The 15,145-nt window shown below is 52.7% G+C and overlaps 6 protein-coding genes across 6 annotated transcripts; 3 read left to right on the top strand and 3 right to left on the bottom strand.

Annotated features, from left to right (window-relative positions):
• Nucleotides 1-3,718: 3,718 nt before the first annotated feature.
• Nucleotides 3,719-6,847, top strand: LRP88_02699 (P-loop containing nucleoside triphosphate hydrolase protein; the record flags this gene model as incomplete). Its single annotated transcript, XM_083239339.1, has 2 exons — nt 3,719-6,547; nt 6,629-6,847. 2 exons carry the CDS (start codon nt 3,719-3,721, stop codon nt 6,845-6,847), a joined length of 3,048 nt encoding a protein of 1,015 aa, XP_083104469.1.
• A 128-nt stretch (nt 6,848-6,975) lies between these two features.
• Nucleotides 6,976-7,921, bottom strand: LRP88_02698 (S-adenosyl-L-methionine-dependent methyltransferase; the record flags this gene model as incomplete). Its single annotated transcript, XM_083239338.1, has 2 exons — nt 6,976-7,145; nt 7,195-7,921. The coding sequence occupies 2 exons, from the start codon at nt 7,919-7,921 to the stop codon at nt 6,976-6,978; spliced, it is 897 nt and encodes a 298-aa protein (XP_083104468.1).
• A 760-nt stretch (nt 7,922-8,681) lies between these two features.
• LRP88_02697 (snoRNA-binding rRNA-processing protein IMP3) lies at nt 8,682-9,298 on the bottom strand (the record flags this gene model as incomplete). Its single annotated transcript, XM_083239337.1, has 2 exons — nt 8,682-9,077; nt 9,143-9,298. The coding sequence occupies 2 exons, from the start codon at nt 9,296-9,298 to the stop codon at nt 8,682-8,684; spliced, it is 552 nt and encodes a 183-aa protein (XP_083104467.1).
• Nucleotides 9,299-9,606: 308 nt separating this feature from the next.
• On the top strand, nt 9,607-10,296 carry LRP88_02696 (ribosomal protein S18; the record flags this gene model as incomplete). The annotated part of the gene is made up of 2 exons (XM_083239336.1): nt 9,607-10,056; nt 10,108-10,296. The coding sequence occupies 2 exons, from the start codon at nt 9,607-9,609 to the stop codon at nt 10,294-10,296; spliced, it is 639 nt and encodes a 212-aa protein (XP_083104466.1).
• Nucleotides 10,297-10,472: 176 nt separating this feature from the next.
• Nucleotides 10,473-12,910, bottom strand: LRP88_02695 (uncharacterized protein; the record flags this gene model as incomplete). Its single annotated transcript, XM_083239335.1, has 2 exons — nt 10,473-10,641; nt 10,695-12,910. The coding sequence occupies 2 exons, from the start codon at nt 12,908-12,910 to the stop codon at nt 10,473-10,475; spliced, it is 2,385 nt and encodes a 794-aa protein (XP_083104465.1).
• Nucleotides 12,911-13,888: 978 nt separating this feature from the next.
• Nucleotides 13,889-14,997, top strand: LRP88_02694 (aldo/keto reductase family protein; the record flags this gene model as incomplete). Its single annotated transcript, XM_083239334.1, has 2 exons — nt 13,889-14,230; nt 14,281-14,997. The coding sequence occupies 2 exons, from the start codon at nt 13,889-13,891 to the stop codon at nt 14,995-14,997; spliced, it is 1,059 nt and encodes a 352-aa protein (XP_083104464.1).
• Between the last annotated feature and the right edge of the window lie 148 nt (nt 14,998-15,145).

Genomic DNA, 15,145 nt, shown 5'->3' with positions numbered 1-15,145 from the left:
GTTTATTTGATCCACCAGTTCGCCAAAGCAGGACAAAGGTCGATCTTTTTAAGGTTGAGGACTGGATTAGGCGACATGGGGCACATGGAGCGATGGGAGCTATTAGACAGGTTGTATGGTGTAGACTTGAATATAATCTCCCCCAACGCTGAATAACATAGCTTCCCTCTTTATCTTCTGGGAACAGTTTTAGTATTAAGGCGGCAGTCCCGAGAAAGGACAACGTATTACGCAGAACGTTCATTGTCGGTAGCCAAGCTCTGGGCTTCACTCTACCTCCGTGGCTACCGAGGTAGACCGTCAAAGCCGGCCAGACCTTGCGAGGTTTGTCAACGACGTGCCAAGGGGAGGCAAATTAATGCGGACATCTCGCTCAGGTCCGAAAAAACGAGAATTTACGAGGTGCCGAGCGTTCCGAGCGAAGAATGCCATATGGTTAAATTATTCCTATCTTGCTTAAGCTACTCTTTGTTATCTGTATTCCCGGCTTACAGAGCCCCAGGCTTGCTGGGTCATTTCGCTTTATGGATCACCATTGGACGAGCCGTAAACAAAAAACACTGAGGCCGGCCTGGGTTAGTTCCATGACAACCCTAGTTTCGGAAGTGCAAATAATTATTGATATCATCGCCGGGATGAAGACGGAGTTGAATTCATGTTGTCCTACGTTTACAATGGCGTTTTCGCAAACAGCGATCTTTTCCCCAGACACATGGTTCCGTCCGTCGGCAGAGAGAAAATCATGGTCTGCAACCATACCTGATGGGGTGGCCGACATATTATTAATATCTTGGCCCTCCACTCCAGTGCCGAGAGGCCGTAGTTTTCTGCCTGCCATGAAGCTTGGCACTGACGCGTTCCGCTTGCTTCGAAACATGAAGCGATAAAAGAAAGGGCCAAGAGCGGCGGTGAATTGTTTGCTCAGCCACGCGGGAAGCGAGAAAACATGCCATGCCACAGGATCTTGATTGTTGATGTCTCAACTTGTGCATAGCGGTTCTGCATCTTGGCAAAGGCCCCAAGGCCCGTCCATATGATCATTCCGTTCCGGGCTGTTCCCGGCAACCGGCACCTCGAGAGGGTCTCCCAAGCCGCTCTAGCCTTGCCCCAATTACGACAGTGAGCGTCAGGGAATCTTGTTTGCCAGGCACCCTTGGAGGGAGGAAAGCTTCTTTGCCGCGGGACACCAGCCACACGATTGACGCAGGCTGTCTCACTTGGGCATTGGCTTCTGGAATGTCTAAATGTCTGGGCATCGAGATTTGGCCCAACTACGAGGCGGTGCGGACAGAGGAAAACGAAAGCCGCCAAGCCACATTGACAACAAATGCATCAAATCATGAATGGCTATTTGCTCGCCACAGGGGATCGTGATTCTATGGAGTGATGCTTTGTTGTCGTCGTTGCTGCGCCATATGTGGCTCAGCTGCGTCACGGTAGCGCCCGTATCTACTTAGCTGCATCCGCGTAAACCATCGTGGCGTCGCCCCACAGCGGCTCTTGCACGATTGGCCTGAGGCGTATTCATGACGTAGCCCTCCTAGGACATGGGACTGACTACCCAAACCTCTCCAAGCTTCTTACCAAGATGGACCACCTTCGTCCTGGCGCGCATTGTGCTTGGCCAGGAGAAAAAAAGCAGGGCAGAGTTCGCTTGGCCGTGCTTCCCTGCTCCGAGACGTCGTCCCTGTGGCTTGCCCACCCCCCCCTTCATGGCCAGCGAATCGATGACGCAGTGCCCAGAACTCGAAGGTGTCGCAGGGCTGGGCTGACGGGGACCACGGGGTTGTCAGTGCTGCGGGATGGCGGGCTCTGCTTGGTTGCGTGGTTCGTCAAGGAAACGGGGAAAGTTGGAACGAGGAGCCAAGATGGGCAAAGGGCAGTGAATGGGGTGCGAGGTGCATGGGTGAGGAAGCTCCGGATCACTGATATAAAAGACAATTCGTTCCCCCCCCTTCTTACAGCTTGCCTTTTTACAACTCATACTCTGCTCTCACGACTTCATCGTCTTTGCGTAAAGATTTCGATACAACACTCTCGACACTATCAAACACATCTCTTCTTCGACTAACAACTCTTCAACACCGACATCATGCCTTTCACTGCTAGGTAAGCTAGCCCTCGCCCTCACTCCCGCGACGACGTCATTCTGAGTATTCCGCAATTCATTTCATGTCGCGGCAATGTAATTGTCGATATGATGTCTTGCCCCGGATTCTCGAGCTCCTCCGAGACGATGAAGCAACAAGAAGACATATACTTACTGACCTACAACAGCGACATCTGCAAGATCCTCCTTGCCATCATCCTCCCTCCCGTGGGTGTCTTCCTCGAGCGTGGCTGCGGCGCCGATTTCCTCATCAACATCCTGTTGACCATTCTGGGTAAGACTTTCTTTCTCTCAGTCTCATCTCCGGCTCCTCCGAAGTCGAAGCATCTCGCTTTCCATGACATTCCTATCCCCGATGCGTACAGTCTTCTAACCCCACCTTGCAGGTTACATTCCCGGTATCATCCACGCTCTGTACATCATCCTGAAGTATTAAGGCCGCCTCACACCTCGCTTCTCGGGGCCGTAGCAGTCCCCGGCCAGCTCAGCTCAGCTCGATGAGATGAGCTCTAGGGAGTGTCGGCCAGCCCCGCTCTCGAACCGTCAACGACCAGCCAGACACGGCAGCTAGTCATGGACCACGGGACACGCATTGTCTGACGGCCAAGACACCAATGGCTGCCGAGGATGCCGGGCACGGCTGGGCGCATGCTGTCACCGAGAGCGCCGTGATGAGGTGCATACTTTTCTCTTCGCTTTGATACCTTACGCCGGTGACCCACGCCTGGGCGTTTGGGTGCCGATTTCACGACAGACATGGGGTGCTCTGCACCTCTTTTTTATTCCCTTTCCTTTGTTTGCGACATGGAGGCGTACGTTGGATTGGCTCTGAAGGCAACGACGCGCTGGGCTTTTTAGTTATTAATTCGATACCCGTCAATCCAACTGATCTTTCCACTTCGACAATGTTCTGATTTACTCTCTGGTCAATGAGAAGCTAAAATGGTCCGGGCTCCATGTCGCGCAAGTGCCGTCAGATGAAGTACACGGACTCTGGCATGGTGTTTTGATTGGCGATCCCACAATAAGTGCAATATTTACGAAGCAGCCTACCAAGACTGTCATGACAAGATTGCGCGATGCGAAGATGATCATGATCTCGAGCCCGCACAGGGGAGGCTGCCCCGAGCTTGATTTTGCCGTTTTCATCATGCTGATAACTTTTCAACCGAAACAGAAAAGATTCTGACATCACTCATCAAAGTTCCAACTACCGGGATCGGATTGGACAAGACAAGCTCGGGTGCTTCGGTGGGTGGCTGAGCAGCTGTCATGCGTCCGTGCAAAGTGGAGTGGGGCCTTGTTTTACACCAGACATTCGCTCTGAGCTGAGCGTTGCAATGCTGCAAGAGTCATCTGACGAGAGCGTCTTGGACTATGCAGGCCAGGGATGAAGCTGAGAGTGCGCTTGCTGAGTATGGAATCTTGCAGAATGCTCTAGCGAGAAGCAGCTGAGAAAAGGGCACCTGGTGTGATTCTGATGTGTTGCGTAAAGACTTGTAAGTCGGGTCACGTGCTTTCGCTCAAGCATCGACGTGCCTAACGCGTCGCCACACGTGAGCGTGAATTCACACTCATCACGGTCACTACCAACCCCATGCTCTAAATATGCCCCCAGGCAAGGTTGAGGTGATTGAAATTCTCGACGATGGAGATACAGCTGCCGAGTCTGGGGAAAATGTATCTCCCCTCCCCAAGGTGGCCCAGAAAAGAAAACAGCCTGTCGAGATCGAGGAAAAGGTCCAATGGACTGACGATGATGATGACTTGCCCGTGAAGCCGAAGAAACGAAGGGCTAAACGAAAGTCTAAAGAGAAGAAGAGAGGTGATGATGTGCATGGAGACGACCATGTCCCCCAAGAAGACTTTGAGCTCGCAGGATTGCCTGAATATCTGGTTGAGCGAAGACGGCAGTTTGACGCAAACAAGAAGCGTCATCACGATGCGGCTCTCATGGTGCCCCCGGACTATACCGGTATACACTTTGAAGAAACTAGGAGACTAAGGGAATTGGAAGAACGACCCAAGTTCGAAGGGAGCAGCGGAATCAAACCCTCTCGACCATACAAGGATATCGAGTTGCCCCAGTCGGCAGGCCTCATTCCGGCATCAATCGCACAGTACCTCCGAGACTATCAGATTGCTGGCGTATCTTTCCTCCACCGAAAGTTTGTGTACCAGGAGGGTGGTATTCTGGGCGACGACATGGGCCTCGGCAAGACGGTACAGGTGGCTGCTTTCTTGACCGCTGCGTTTGGCAAGACTGGCGATGAGCGTGATGCCAAGCGCATGCGGCAAATACGGCAATACAATGACCGCTGGTATCCCAGGATCTTGGTCGTGTGTCCCGGATCCCTCATCATGAACTGGAAAAACGAGCTGAACCGCTGGGGTTGGTGGCACATTGATCTCTTCCACGGAATTCACAAGGAAGACGTTCTTAGCGCTGCCCGTGCTGGCCGTCTCGAGATCGTCATCACCACATACGACACTTACAAGAACAGCAGGAGCTCCATCAACATGGTTCAATGGGACGCTGTGATTGCTGATGAGTGTCACCGGCTGAAAGACAGATACTCAGAAACCACCAAAGCGCTCAACGAGATTAATGCGCTTTGTCGCATTGGCCTTACTGGCACCGCAATCCAGAACAGGTACGAAGAGCTTTGGACATTGCTGGATTGGACGAATCCTGGCCATTTTGGAACAATCGCCGAGTGGACGCAAGCCGTCACAAAACCCCTAACTGTTGGCCAATCTCACGATGCAACCGTTGCTCAGCTCAGTCTTGCAAGGCAGACGGCCGACAAGTTGGCACACAATCTTTTACCACGGTATTTCTTACGAAGAATGAAGACTCTCATTGCGCATCAACTACCCAAAAAGACAGACCGAGTCGTTTTCTGTCCCCTCACAGACCTTCAGCGAGATGCATACGAGAATTTCTTGGATAGCGCAGAGATCGATATTCTGCGAAGTCTCTCTGAACCCTGCTGCGGGAAGAGCAAGAAAGGATGGTGCTGTAACCGCTTTCTGCCCAGCGGCACACGATGGCAAAGTATCGTCTTTCCCAGCATGATTGTGCTGCAAAAGTTGGCAAACCACCTTACTTTGCTGGTTCCACAGACCACTGACGTGGACACCAAACACACCTCAGAGCTGAATACTCTTCAGACTTGTATGCCGGATACATGGAAGCACCTCTACGATAATCGGGACCGGATTAAGAATTTGGTCAACCCCGAGTTTTGTGGAAAGTGGAAGGTTCTGAAGAAGCTGCTCAAGTTTTGGCACAACAACGGAGACAAGGTCCTTGTCTTTTCTCACAGCGTGCGGCTTCTTCGCATCCTGCAACATCTGTTCACCAACACGAGCTACACTGTCAGCTACTTGGATGGGTCTCTGAACTACGAACAGCGTCAGGAGGTTGTCGACACATTCAACTCTGATCCGACGCAGTTTGTGTTTCTCATTTCGACCAAGGCCGGAGGCGTAGGACTCAACATCACCTCTGCGAATAAGGTTGTGATCGTTGACCCTCACTGGAACCCTTCCTACGACCTTCAAGCTCAGGATCGGGCCTACCGTATCGGCCAGAGCCGTGATGTTGAAGTGTTTCGACTCATTTCACTGGGCACAGTAGAGGAGATTGTGTACGCACGACAAATCTACAAGCAACAGCAAGCCAACATCGGTTATACTGCATCGTCTGAGCGTCGCTACTTCAAAGGTGTCCAGCAGGATACCGAGAGGAAGGGTGAAATCTTTGGACTGGGCAACATCTTTAGATATCACAACGACAGCGGGCTGCTTCAAGATATCGTGAACAAGACCAACATTGCTGAAGCCAAGGCTGGTGTGAACCTCGTGGACGTCGACATGGAAAAAGCGGCCAAGGACGGGGAGACACTTGGCATGGTCAAGAACGAGGATACAGATGCTGAAGATGGTGGCATGAGCCAGCTGGCTGCATTGCTCACATCTGAGAACCAGGAGAAAATGCTCGAGTCGAAGAAGGCCAAGGTGCCAAAAAGTGACGCTATCCAAGCCATCCTCACTTCGGCCGGTGTCGAATACACTCACGACAACTCTGAAGTTGTTGGATCGTCCAAAGTGGAGGAACAGCTCTCACGTCGGGCTGCCATGACTTCATATGCAGAGGGTGATGTCGATGGCCAGAATGCTCTCTTTGCCGAGAGTGATGAAGATTGCGGGGACGGTCTACACAGCGTCTACAACCCCCCGAATGAGGTGATGCTGCGACATTTCTGCGAGATGGCAAGAGAGTTTGGCTTCGCGAATGCAACTGAGTTTGCTCTGGTGGTGGAGAATTGGACTCAGGAAGCGAGGAGGAACTGCTTGGACACGTTTTACAAGAGGAGAGAGGCCAAGCTGATCCGCGAGGGTCTCGTCAAGGAGGAGGATGTGAAAACGGAAGCAAAAGCCGAAACTGATGCCAAGGAAGAGGATGTGAAGATGGAAACCAAAACTGACATTGACGTCAAAGAAGGGGTCAAGGAGGGGGTGAAGGATGAACACTTGGAGACAAAGTCGGTTCTCAAAGCCGAAGATATCAAGGTTGATGAGACCAAGGAGAAGGTGGTGGTTAAGGCAGAGGTTCTGTCTTCAGAACCTCTGGACACCAAGGATTCGGAAGAAGTCAGGATCAAGATGGACGGCTCTAGTAAGAGGACCTCGATCTTTCTTTCGGATGACGACGATGACGACGAGCTTTGATTGGCGTTGGAGTTTGGATATCGATACCCAGAATAAGTCATGATGTCTTGTTCTTTCATATATGCATTGTTGGTCATTGCTGTTATACACGGACATTACTTCCCATTCGCTTTGGATACGTTAACCGTCTACTTGGTCAATGTTCCGAGAACATGAGGAAGCAACTCGAATCTTGGCTCACCCACTGGCGGCGCCAGATCAATCTTTTCCCACGGCCCAGCTTCTCTTAATGTCTTGCCCGTAGCTCGGCACATGCGACATGAACCCATGACTTGCGACCAGACGATATTTGTGAGCCCTACTTATATCAGCATCAACTCTCTTGAAGAGTAAGATCTTCAACTTACATTGATAAGAGCGGAGTAGGAACCCCCCTTGTTCAACCTGGACATGCTCATAGGCATACCATCGACCGCCCTTCTTGAGACTCTCATATAGCAGCTTGATGTTCTTTTCAGGCTCAGGGATGCTGCACAGACACAAGATGGTGACAATGCAGTCGACGGTTCCAGGCTCAATCCGTCCGTCCCAAGCTGTGGGATCGTTGATGGACTCGATACCCACGGGAACAACCTCATAAACACCTTCGAGCCCGACCTCCTTGACACGCCGCCCCAAAGCCGCGGCTGACTGAGGATTGGGTTCAATGCCGTACACACGGGTCAGTCCATTCCCGCCCTTTCGATGCCTTAGCTGCTCATCATGACCACCAACACCCCCGCTAACCTTGGCAAAAACATCCGCCCACATGCCGCTCCCCGCACCAATCTCAAGGACAAGACCATTGATGGGCGGGTTGACGACGTCCTCCACGACCTCGCCGTTGTGCACGCGGCCCTCGAGTAGGGGGATGACGCGCTTCTCGGCGTTGACCTTTACCTGGGGTCCGACAAAGGCCCAGGTGTTGCCGAACCAGGCGTCCTTGAAGGCTGAGGGGGAGAGCAGTGTGCGGAAGTCGGCGGCGCGGAGGAGATCAAGGATGGTGCCGGGGAGGAAGCGAAAGGATATGCTCATGAAGAGGTAAGGGTCGATGAGATGGTGGAAGAGCTCCCTGAGGGTGGAGAGGATGGCCATGGTGGGCGATCAAGCAGTCCACGATGTATCGAATCTCCAATGGGTATGCCTTTTGGTTGATATAAAAGTACAAGAGGTGCTGTGTATGAGAAAGGAATAGGGCTTGCAACTAATACTTGGGTGCTCGGGGACATTTGTAACTTTTCCGGCCCGGGATACGGAGCCGAGCGGGGCCGATGGAGGGGTGCGGCACTGGACCTGACGCAATTCGCCGAGTTGATTGTCTTATTTGGGAGGATGAAGCTATTCCGTTCATGTTGCATGGTTCATGAGCAGCCCTACTTGTATCATGGTGTTTTGGAGATTGTTTGATAGGGAGGGTCTTGGTTATGATGACAAGCCAAGTGTAACCTCGGGCATACTTAACCACACTCGATAACTGATGAAGCTCGAGTTGAAGTACTGAAAGGCGCTCGAGATCCTGATTGCTGAAGACTTGGGGATCGAGTTGCTCATGACTGGTTGAGAATTCCTTGGCGCAGTTGGCAATGGAGACAACAATGGTCAGTTCTGGCCATGATGACCGACCCTATCTATTTCCCACGTTCATAGTTGTAACTGTTTGTCCGTAGTCTTCTCCCACAACTTCCATTGTCTCGCTCTTTGCGAACCAGAAAGCTCACAGACGCAAATCTCCTCCTGACGTCCACAGATCAGATCTTCCATTCCAGCATCCACCCTTTTATGCCATGAAACCAAGAATCCGCTCTTGCAAGAAAAAACCATACGCCAAACTCCTCAAGCCCAATGAAACCCCCCACTACAGCAGCTCAAAGTCGTCGAGCTGATCCCGGTACTTCATAATGTTGCGCTTAATCTTGCTGCCGACGGTCCACGTCACAAAGTCCTCCATGCCCCTCGTAACCAGGTACGCCGGGTCCGTGACCGTCTCGGTTCCCACGCGCACATGGCCCTGCTCGATCATCTTTGTCGCCGCCTGCACCGTCTCGGCCATGCGCAGCCGCGTCATGAGCACGGGGAGCCTGCGACGGGCAAAGGCGCTGACCGTCACGTTCTTCTCGACCGCCGACAGCTTGGAAGATGATGAGAGGATGCCCATGTCGTAGAGCTTGTTGAGGAGGAGCTCTTCGTGCTTGCGGCGGGTGGCGTTCTCGGGGGGGAGGAGGGAGAGGCGGTGGGCGAGTTGTCGGAGAGACTGGAGGTGCAGAGTTAGCATGACAATGACCCGCAGGGAGAGCCTGAAGGCCTTGGAAAACATACTCCGCAGAGACGGTTGTACTTGTGGTAGTCCTCAGGCTTCTGGATCATGTATCGTCGAATGACAGCCTTGTCGCGATGTCCATTGTCTGACTTGTATGTGATAAAGTCTGTCTTGCGCAGGAGCTTTTGCTCGTGATGCTTGAGTTTTCGGACCATGACGAAGGTATTTCGAGTGTCGCGACAATATCAAAAGCTCAAGAAAGATCCCCCGATCGATTTTTCTGGCTGTCGTCCTCGGTCGAGTAATTAATTCGTCGTGGTGATGGATCTCAAAGTTCCAAGGTTGGAGTTTTGAAAACCATCAAAAATCTGAGTGGGGCCGTTTCTCTCTGCGGAATTCCTCCGGGTGGGACGGGGCGGCATGTTCCGGCATCTCAAAAAACCTCCCAAAACTCCAACGACGGAGCATCACCAAACCCACACTCTGAGTCGAAAGCCCCGCCAATTGACCACACACATCCACGATGCCTCCTCGACTACCGACGACGACGGTCGCCGAGGCTGTGCGGGCCTTTGTCCGACCATTCTCCTGCACCGCATCCGCCGCCCTTCCTCCCCGCGAGCCTTCCACTGGCGGCACCCACACCAGCCGTCTCGCCAACCTCAACAGCAACAGACGGGGCGCCGACCGATCCCCACGAGTGCAGCCCGGCGATGCTGCAGCGCGGATGATGGAGCGGTACAAGGCTAGGGATGCGAGCTTTGTGCGCGAGAAGACGGCTCAGATGGAGTTCCTCCGCAACCAAAAGATGTCGAGCGACTTCCTCAAGCAGATGCCCCGTCGCTGGGAGGTCGGTGATGTCTACTCGCCTCACGATCTGAGTCCCGTCGAGATGCAAAAGTGGAGGAAGAGGTCGGTGCGGAACGTGGATGTTGTTGATGCTCTCGGTATCAGCCCTCTGGACATGTACAAGGTGAGATGGTCTGTCTTATACCTCAATTGAGCCTTGGTTAACTTCACACAGAACTTCTCCCTCATCGAGCACTTCACCTCTCCCTCAGGCATGATCAACCACTCCCAGCTCACCCGTCTCCGACCCGTCAACCAACGCAAGGTGGCCAAGATGGTCCGCCGGGTCCAGGGCATGGGCATCTATCCCACCATCCACGCCCATCCCGAGATGCTGCGGGATCAATTCTTTGGTCGACACTAAGAGCCTATTTAAAGTCGAATTGTATGAGATCATGTCATGGTCATTATTTGTTTTTTGGTCATATGTATAACAGCCACGACCTCTATGTAACATATTGATACAGTTGTCTACATCAAAAACCAACTTTTGGAACATACCCCCTCTCCCTTTTGATCATTTCCCTTTTTTGATACATTTCAAGCCCTCAACACTCTGTTGAGCTTGAACTGGCACAGCGAATCCCTGTTCAACCGCTTGCCTCTCTTCTCCAGGACTTCCCAAGCCTCTGGATACTGCGCCTTGGCCCATTTCTTAAAGGCTTCCTGCATCGCCTGTCCTGGCAAAGCATTGAACGCGATACCTAGTCTGTTGTGTGTCAGTCATGTCTGGCCTTTGATAGTAGTCGGGGTCAAACTCACGTCATGTCATCTGGCTCGCTCGACGTCCTTGAGCGCATCTCTGCAATCATGCCCTCCACCTTCTCTAGCTCTCCGCTGCCGGCCATAGCTCCCAAGTAAGCGTTGTAAACCTGGGGCGGGATTTCCACGTCAAGCGTTTCCAGCTGCTTCCAGATTGAATGGGCCTTCTTGGCTCCTCTCGGGCTGCGCTCAAGAGCCCAGAAGATTGCTTCCAGACTGGTATATGTTGGACCCTCGGGTGATGACGCTATCAACTGCCAGAAATCGATTGCCTGAAGAGGCTTGTCGCTGGCTGCGTGAGCGAGGATGAGCGATGTGTACAGCTGTGTGTCTGGTTCTACCGTCATATCCATCTTGAACATGTTGTAGACCATCTCCAAAGCCTCGGGGTCTGGGCTTTGTGACAAGCCCTCAAAGCAGGAAATGTACGTCTCGCGCTTGGGATGATAGTCGTTGTTTCGGTGTTGCCGCATGTGGCCAAAGACATGGGTTGCCATATCTGGGCGCTTGCGCTCGAAAAACGCCTCCATCAGCTTCACACGGTGTTCGAAGCTGAGATCCTGGAAGAACTGTCGCAGAAGTTGATATCCAGTCCATGCCCGCGAGGTACTGGGCTCGTTGATACAAAAGTCCACAAGGGCGTCTTGAATCACTGCTCGCTCTGCGGCGCTATAGTGAAACGCGTGGACAGATAGAACATCCATCACCTCAAAGTGCTGCTCGTTCTCCAAGAAACGGATGCAGAGAGTAGCGACCGTCTCTGGATCGAGAAGCACTTGAGTTTCCTCTGAAGACTCAAGCATCTCAGCAATAAGCTTGTAATCCGGCGTCTTCTGGGCGCAAAGGGCAACGAGGTACTCGTTGAACAGCTGGCTAAACTCCCACCACAGATCAGGCTCAGCATGCCAGGGCTCAAAATGCGTCACCTTCTTGTAAGCAGCCTGGACTCCTGGCAGGTAGCCTGACAGGAGGTGCATCTTCATCAGGATCAGGTGGGATTCACCATTCAGCTCACGCCCCTCGGCCTTGGCAAGTGGCAGTATTTCGTCCACCAACGCTGAATCCCCCATCTCAATGGCAGCACGAAGGAGGCCGTTGATGGTGCTCGTATCCGCCTTGAGAATTCCGTTGGAGATCTTTTCCATGTTGGACATCATGACCTCCACTTCCTTGAGGCCCCTTCCAAGGATCAGAATTCCCTGGAACAAAGCATCCCAGTATTTCTTTTCAGTTTTCTGGCCAGTCAATCCTGTTCCTAGTTCGAGGAAGAAGGGTACCGCCCAATCCTTCAGGTCGTGGCGGGCAGCAAAATGAGCCAACTGAGGGTAAATCTCAAAGGAGCGTTGCTGGGAAGAGATTTCCTTCTCGAACCAGGCCTTGACCTCGGCGGGCCGGTTTCTCTGAATGAAAAAGGAAACCATAATGGTTTGAAGACGCTTGCCGTAGGGGATACCGTTCTCTTCAGCGTATTGAGCCAGTTCCAGCAGTTTCTCCTCATGTCCGTCAGAGGCCAAGGCCTGAGCCACGGACAAGAAAGGAGTCCGTTTGAAAGTATCGCTGCGCTTGACAACTTCCTTCCAGTGGGCACGGAGCAAGTCCAGAGCTTCCTCAGAGCCTCCAAAAGCACATAATATACTGAGGTACTGCGGCCACTTGGCGCCAGTGGGCGCCCACTGCGCTTCGTCCATATTGTTTGAGCAGAGAGTGGACCATATGGATCTGGCAAACTCGAGGTGGTCCTGGGTCCTCTCACGAGGCCTCAATTGGGCGAGGGCGTCGAGGGCCTTGACTATGTCGGATCGTTCCAGCTTCGGTTTCGACTCGGGGGATGCTTCGCGCTGTTCCACAAGATAGTTGAGAAGTCGGCGGCACTGCATGGCCTGGGTACCGTTCAATGGTCTCCGACTGGACATTTTCCCATCAAAGAATGATCTCCAAGCTTGAACCAATTCCTCTGTCGGCGGGGGACGCAGATTGTCGAGCATGCGACTCCGCCAGACCATAATCTTCATCCATCCCGGCTCGAATTCCGGCTGTCGTACCTCTCGGGGCGCCTTCGAAAATAGACCTTCGAACAGGTATCGGCGTGAGTGTCCGTTATTTATCGATCTGGGAGGGAGTGTTCGGCGCAGGGGAGTCGAGTAGAGTGCGAAGGACGGGCATCGGGCGTGCTGGACAAGGACCCGTCGAGCATGGCGGGCCAATTGTGCCCTCATGATGGATTTGTCTATGAGATGGCGGAACTGACGGGATCAGCTGGGTGCTCAACATTGTCGACGGTCGAATTGTTCCTTACAAAAGCATATTTGAGGTGGATATTGCGCAAAAGATGGCAACGGGAAGCTCGACACGGCAATTCGGGATCTCAAAATCCAATCGCAGCGCTCTCAATTTGGAGGTTTGGAGTTTAGAAGCCTTGGCCGGGGTTTAACCGTTCGTTCGACCCGCGATGAGGTCCCCTCCTTGATACCCACCTCGACGTTGGCCATTCTATCTACTTCTAAGGTATTTGTAGAAAGAAGTGATTGGGGCCTAAAGTTATAAAATATATCCTTTTTACGCAACATGTTTGAGGTGGCATGGCTGGTGACCTATCACTGCTCACCTGGAGATGGAACATGTTGAAGTGAAACGGAGACGTGAACTTTACAAGGTGTCACAGAAAAGATTGTCTCTATGAGTGGTTTCTCCTTATGTCAATAATTAACCGCTGCTGAGAACAGTACAGCTTTCGAAAGGTGACCACCATCGTCCTGTTTAATTGACTGCCCGCTTCTCTTATAAGCCCAGACATTAAACCCCTAGCACCTACTTATCTACAACTACGTCATAGGCCATCGATATGGAAACCAAAGTCCTGTAAACTAGACTCACTCTTCAGCATAAGCCGGGCCAATTATCAATGGCAACTCTTACAAATCATCAATGATGCTTTCGCTGATATCCGCTTCGGCAGCCCAGCCGTCATCACCGAACGGGATACCCCGCCCGGTCTCGCAGTTGTAAGTGGGGCCGTGGTGAGGACGGATAGGTGCCGGAGTGAGCAAGACCCATGAGAGCACGATGATGAGAGCTGGAGTTTAGCTTCACATCTCCGATATCACTTTCTTCTTGGGTATAAAAGCCGCAGGAGCCCCCATTTGCAGCATTGTAGGAGTTCTCATCGAAAAGATTATCCATTAGCTTCTGTCACCATGCCTCTTGTCGCTCAGAACCCGAAGCATCGCATCATCCTGGGTCTAATGACCTTTGGACCCCCTGGCAGTGAGGAGCTCGACGCACGTATCTGCGACTCAGAAACTTTCACCAAGGCCCTCGATGTCTTTCAGGGTCGAGGATATAGCGAAATCGACACAGCACGCATCTATGTCGGTGGCAAGCAAGAGGCCTGGACTCGCCAGGTTGGTTGGCAGGAGAGGGGTTTCACTCTGGCCACCAAGGTCAAGTATCCCAGGGACCCTGGCGACAATACAGCCGAGAAGGTCGTCGAATCGGTCGAGACCAGTCTGAAGGAGCTCGGAACCGACTGCATCGATGTAAGTCTCTCATCTCTTTACGAGGTGTCGTTGTCTAATACGACTATTAGCTGCTCTACCTCCACCGTCCTGATCGTGGTATCCCCTTTGCAGAGACGCTGGAGGCCATCGATAAGCTCCACAAGGCAGGCAAGTTTGTTCGATTCGGCATCAGCAACTTTGCGGCGCATGAAGTGGCAGAGGTTGTTATGACCTGCAAGTACAACGGCTGGGTGCGGCCCACGGTGTACCAGGGCATGTACAACTGCGTCACCCGTTCCATCGAGTCAGAACTCTTTGTCGCATGCAAGCGGTACGGACTCGACATTGTCGTGTACAACCCCATCGCCGGCGGCCTGCTTTCTGGCAAGATCAAGTCACGGGACATCGCGCCTGATAGCGGCCGCTTTTCAGACAACTCCAGGATTGGCAAGATGTACCGCGATCGCTACTTTAGAGAGAGCACGTTCAAGGCATTGAGTGTTATTGAGCAGGCTGTGGAGAAACACGGGTTGACCATGATCGAGACGGCGCTGCGGTGGGTGGTGCACCACTCCAAGCTTCGCATCACCAACGGCAACGATGGAATCATCATTGGCATCTCCAGCGTGGACCAGCTGGAGAACAACCTCGACAACCTGGAGAAGGGGCCGCTCCCCGACGAGGTGGTGCAGGCACTTGACCAGGCATGGGAGTTTTCCAAGGCAGATACGCCCAACTACTGGCACGGGGAGTTGGAATACGGATATAATGTCCACGAGGCTCTCTTTGGTGCCGGAGCCAAATAAGTCAGGGACAGCTTGCCTTTGTAGACGAAGAAACAGAGCTGAGATAAAGACGCCAACTCACGTGCCGTCCTTTGTGACTACCGCGCCTCACTTGGTTATCTCAGCCATCTCAGCTGGTGGTGGTGGTGTGGTGAGACGGGCTGAGCGC

This window comes from Fusarium phalaenopsidis (assembly GCF_050370095.1).
Source record: "Fusarium phalaenopsidis strain FUZ10S chromosome Unknown contig_32286, whole genome shotgun sequence".
Lineage (NCBI taxonomy): Eukaryota > Fungi > Ascomycota > Sordariomycetes > Hypocreales > Nectriaceae > Fusarium > Fusarium phalaenopsidis.
Note: the sequence above shows the minus strand (reverse complement) of the source record. Positions and strands in the feature narration are given on the sequence as shown.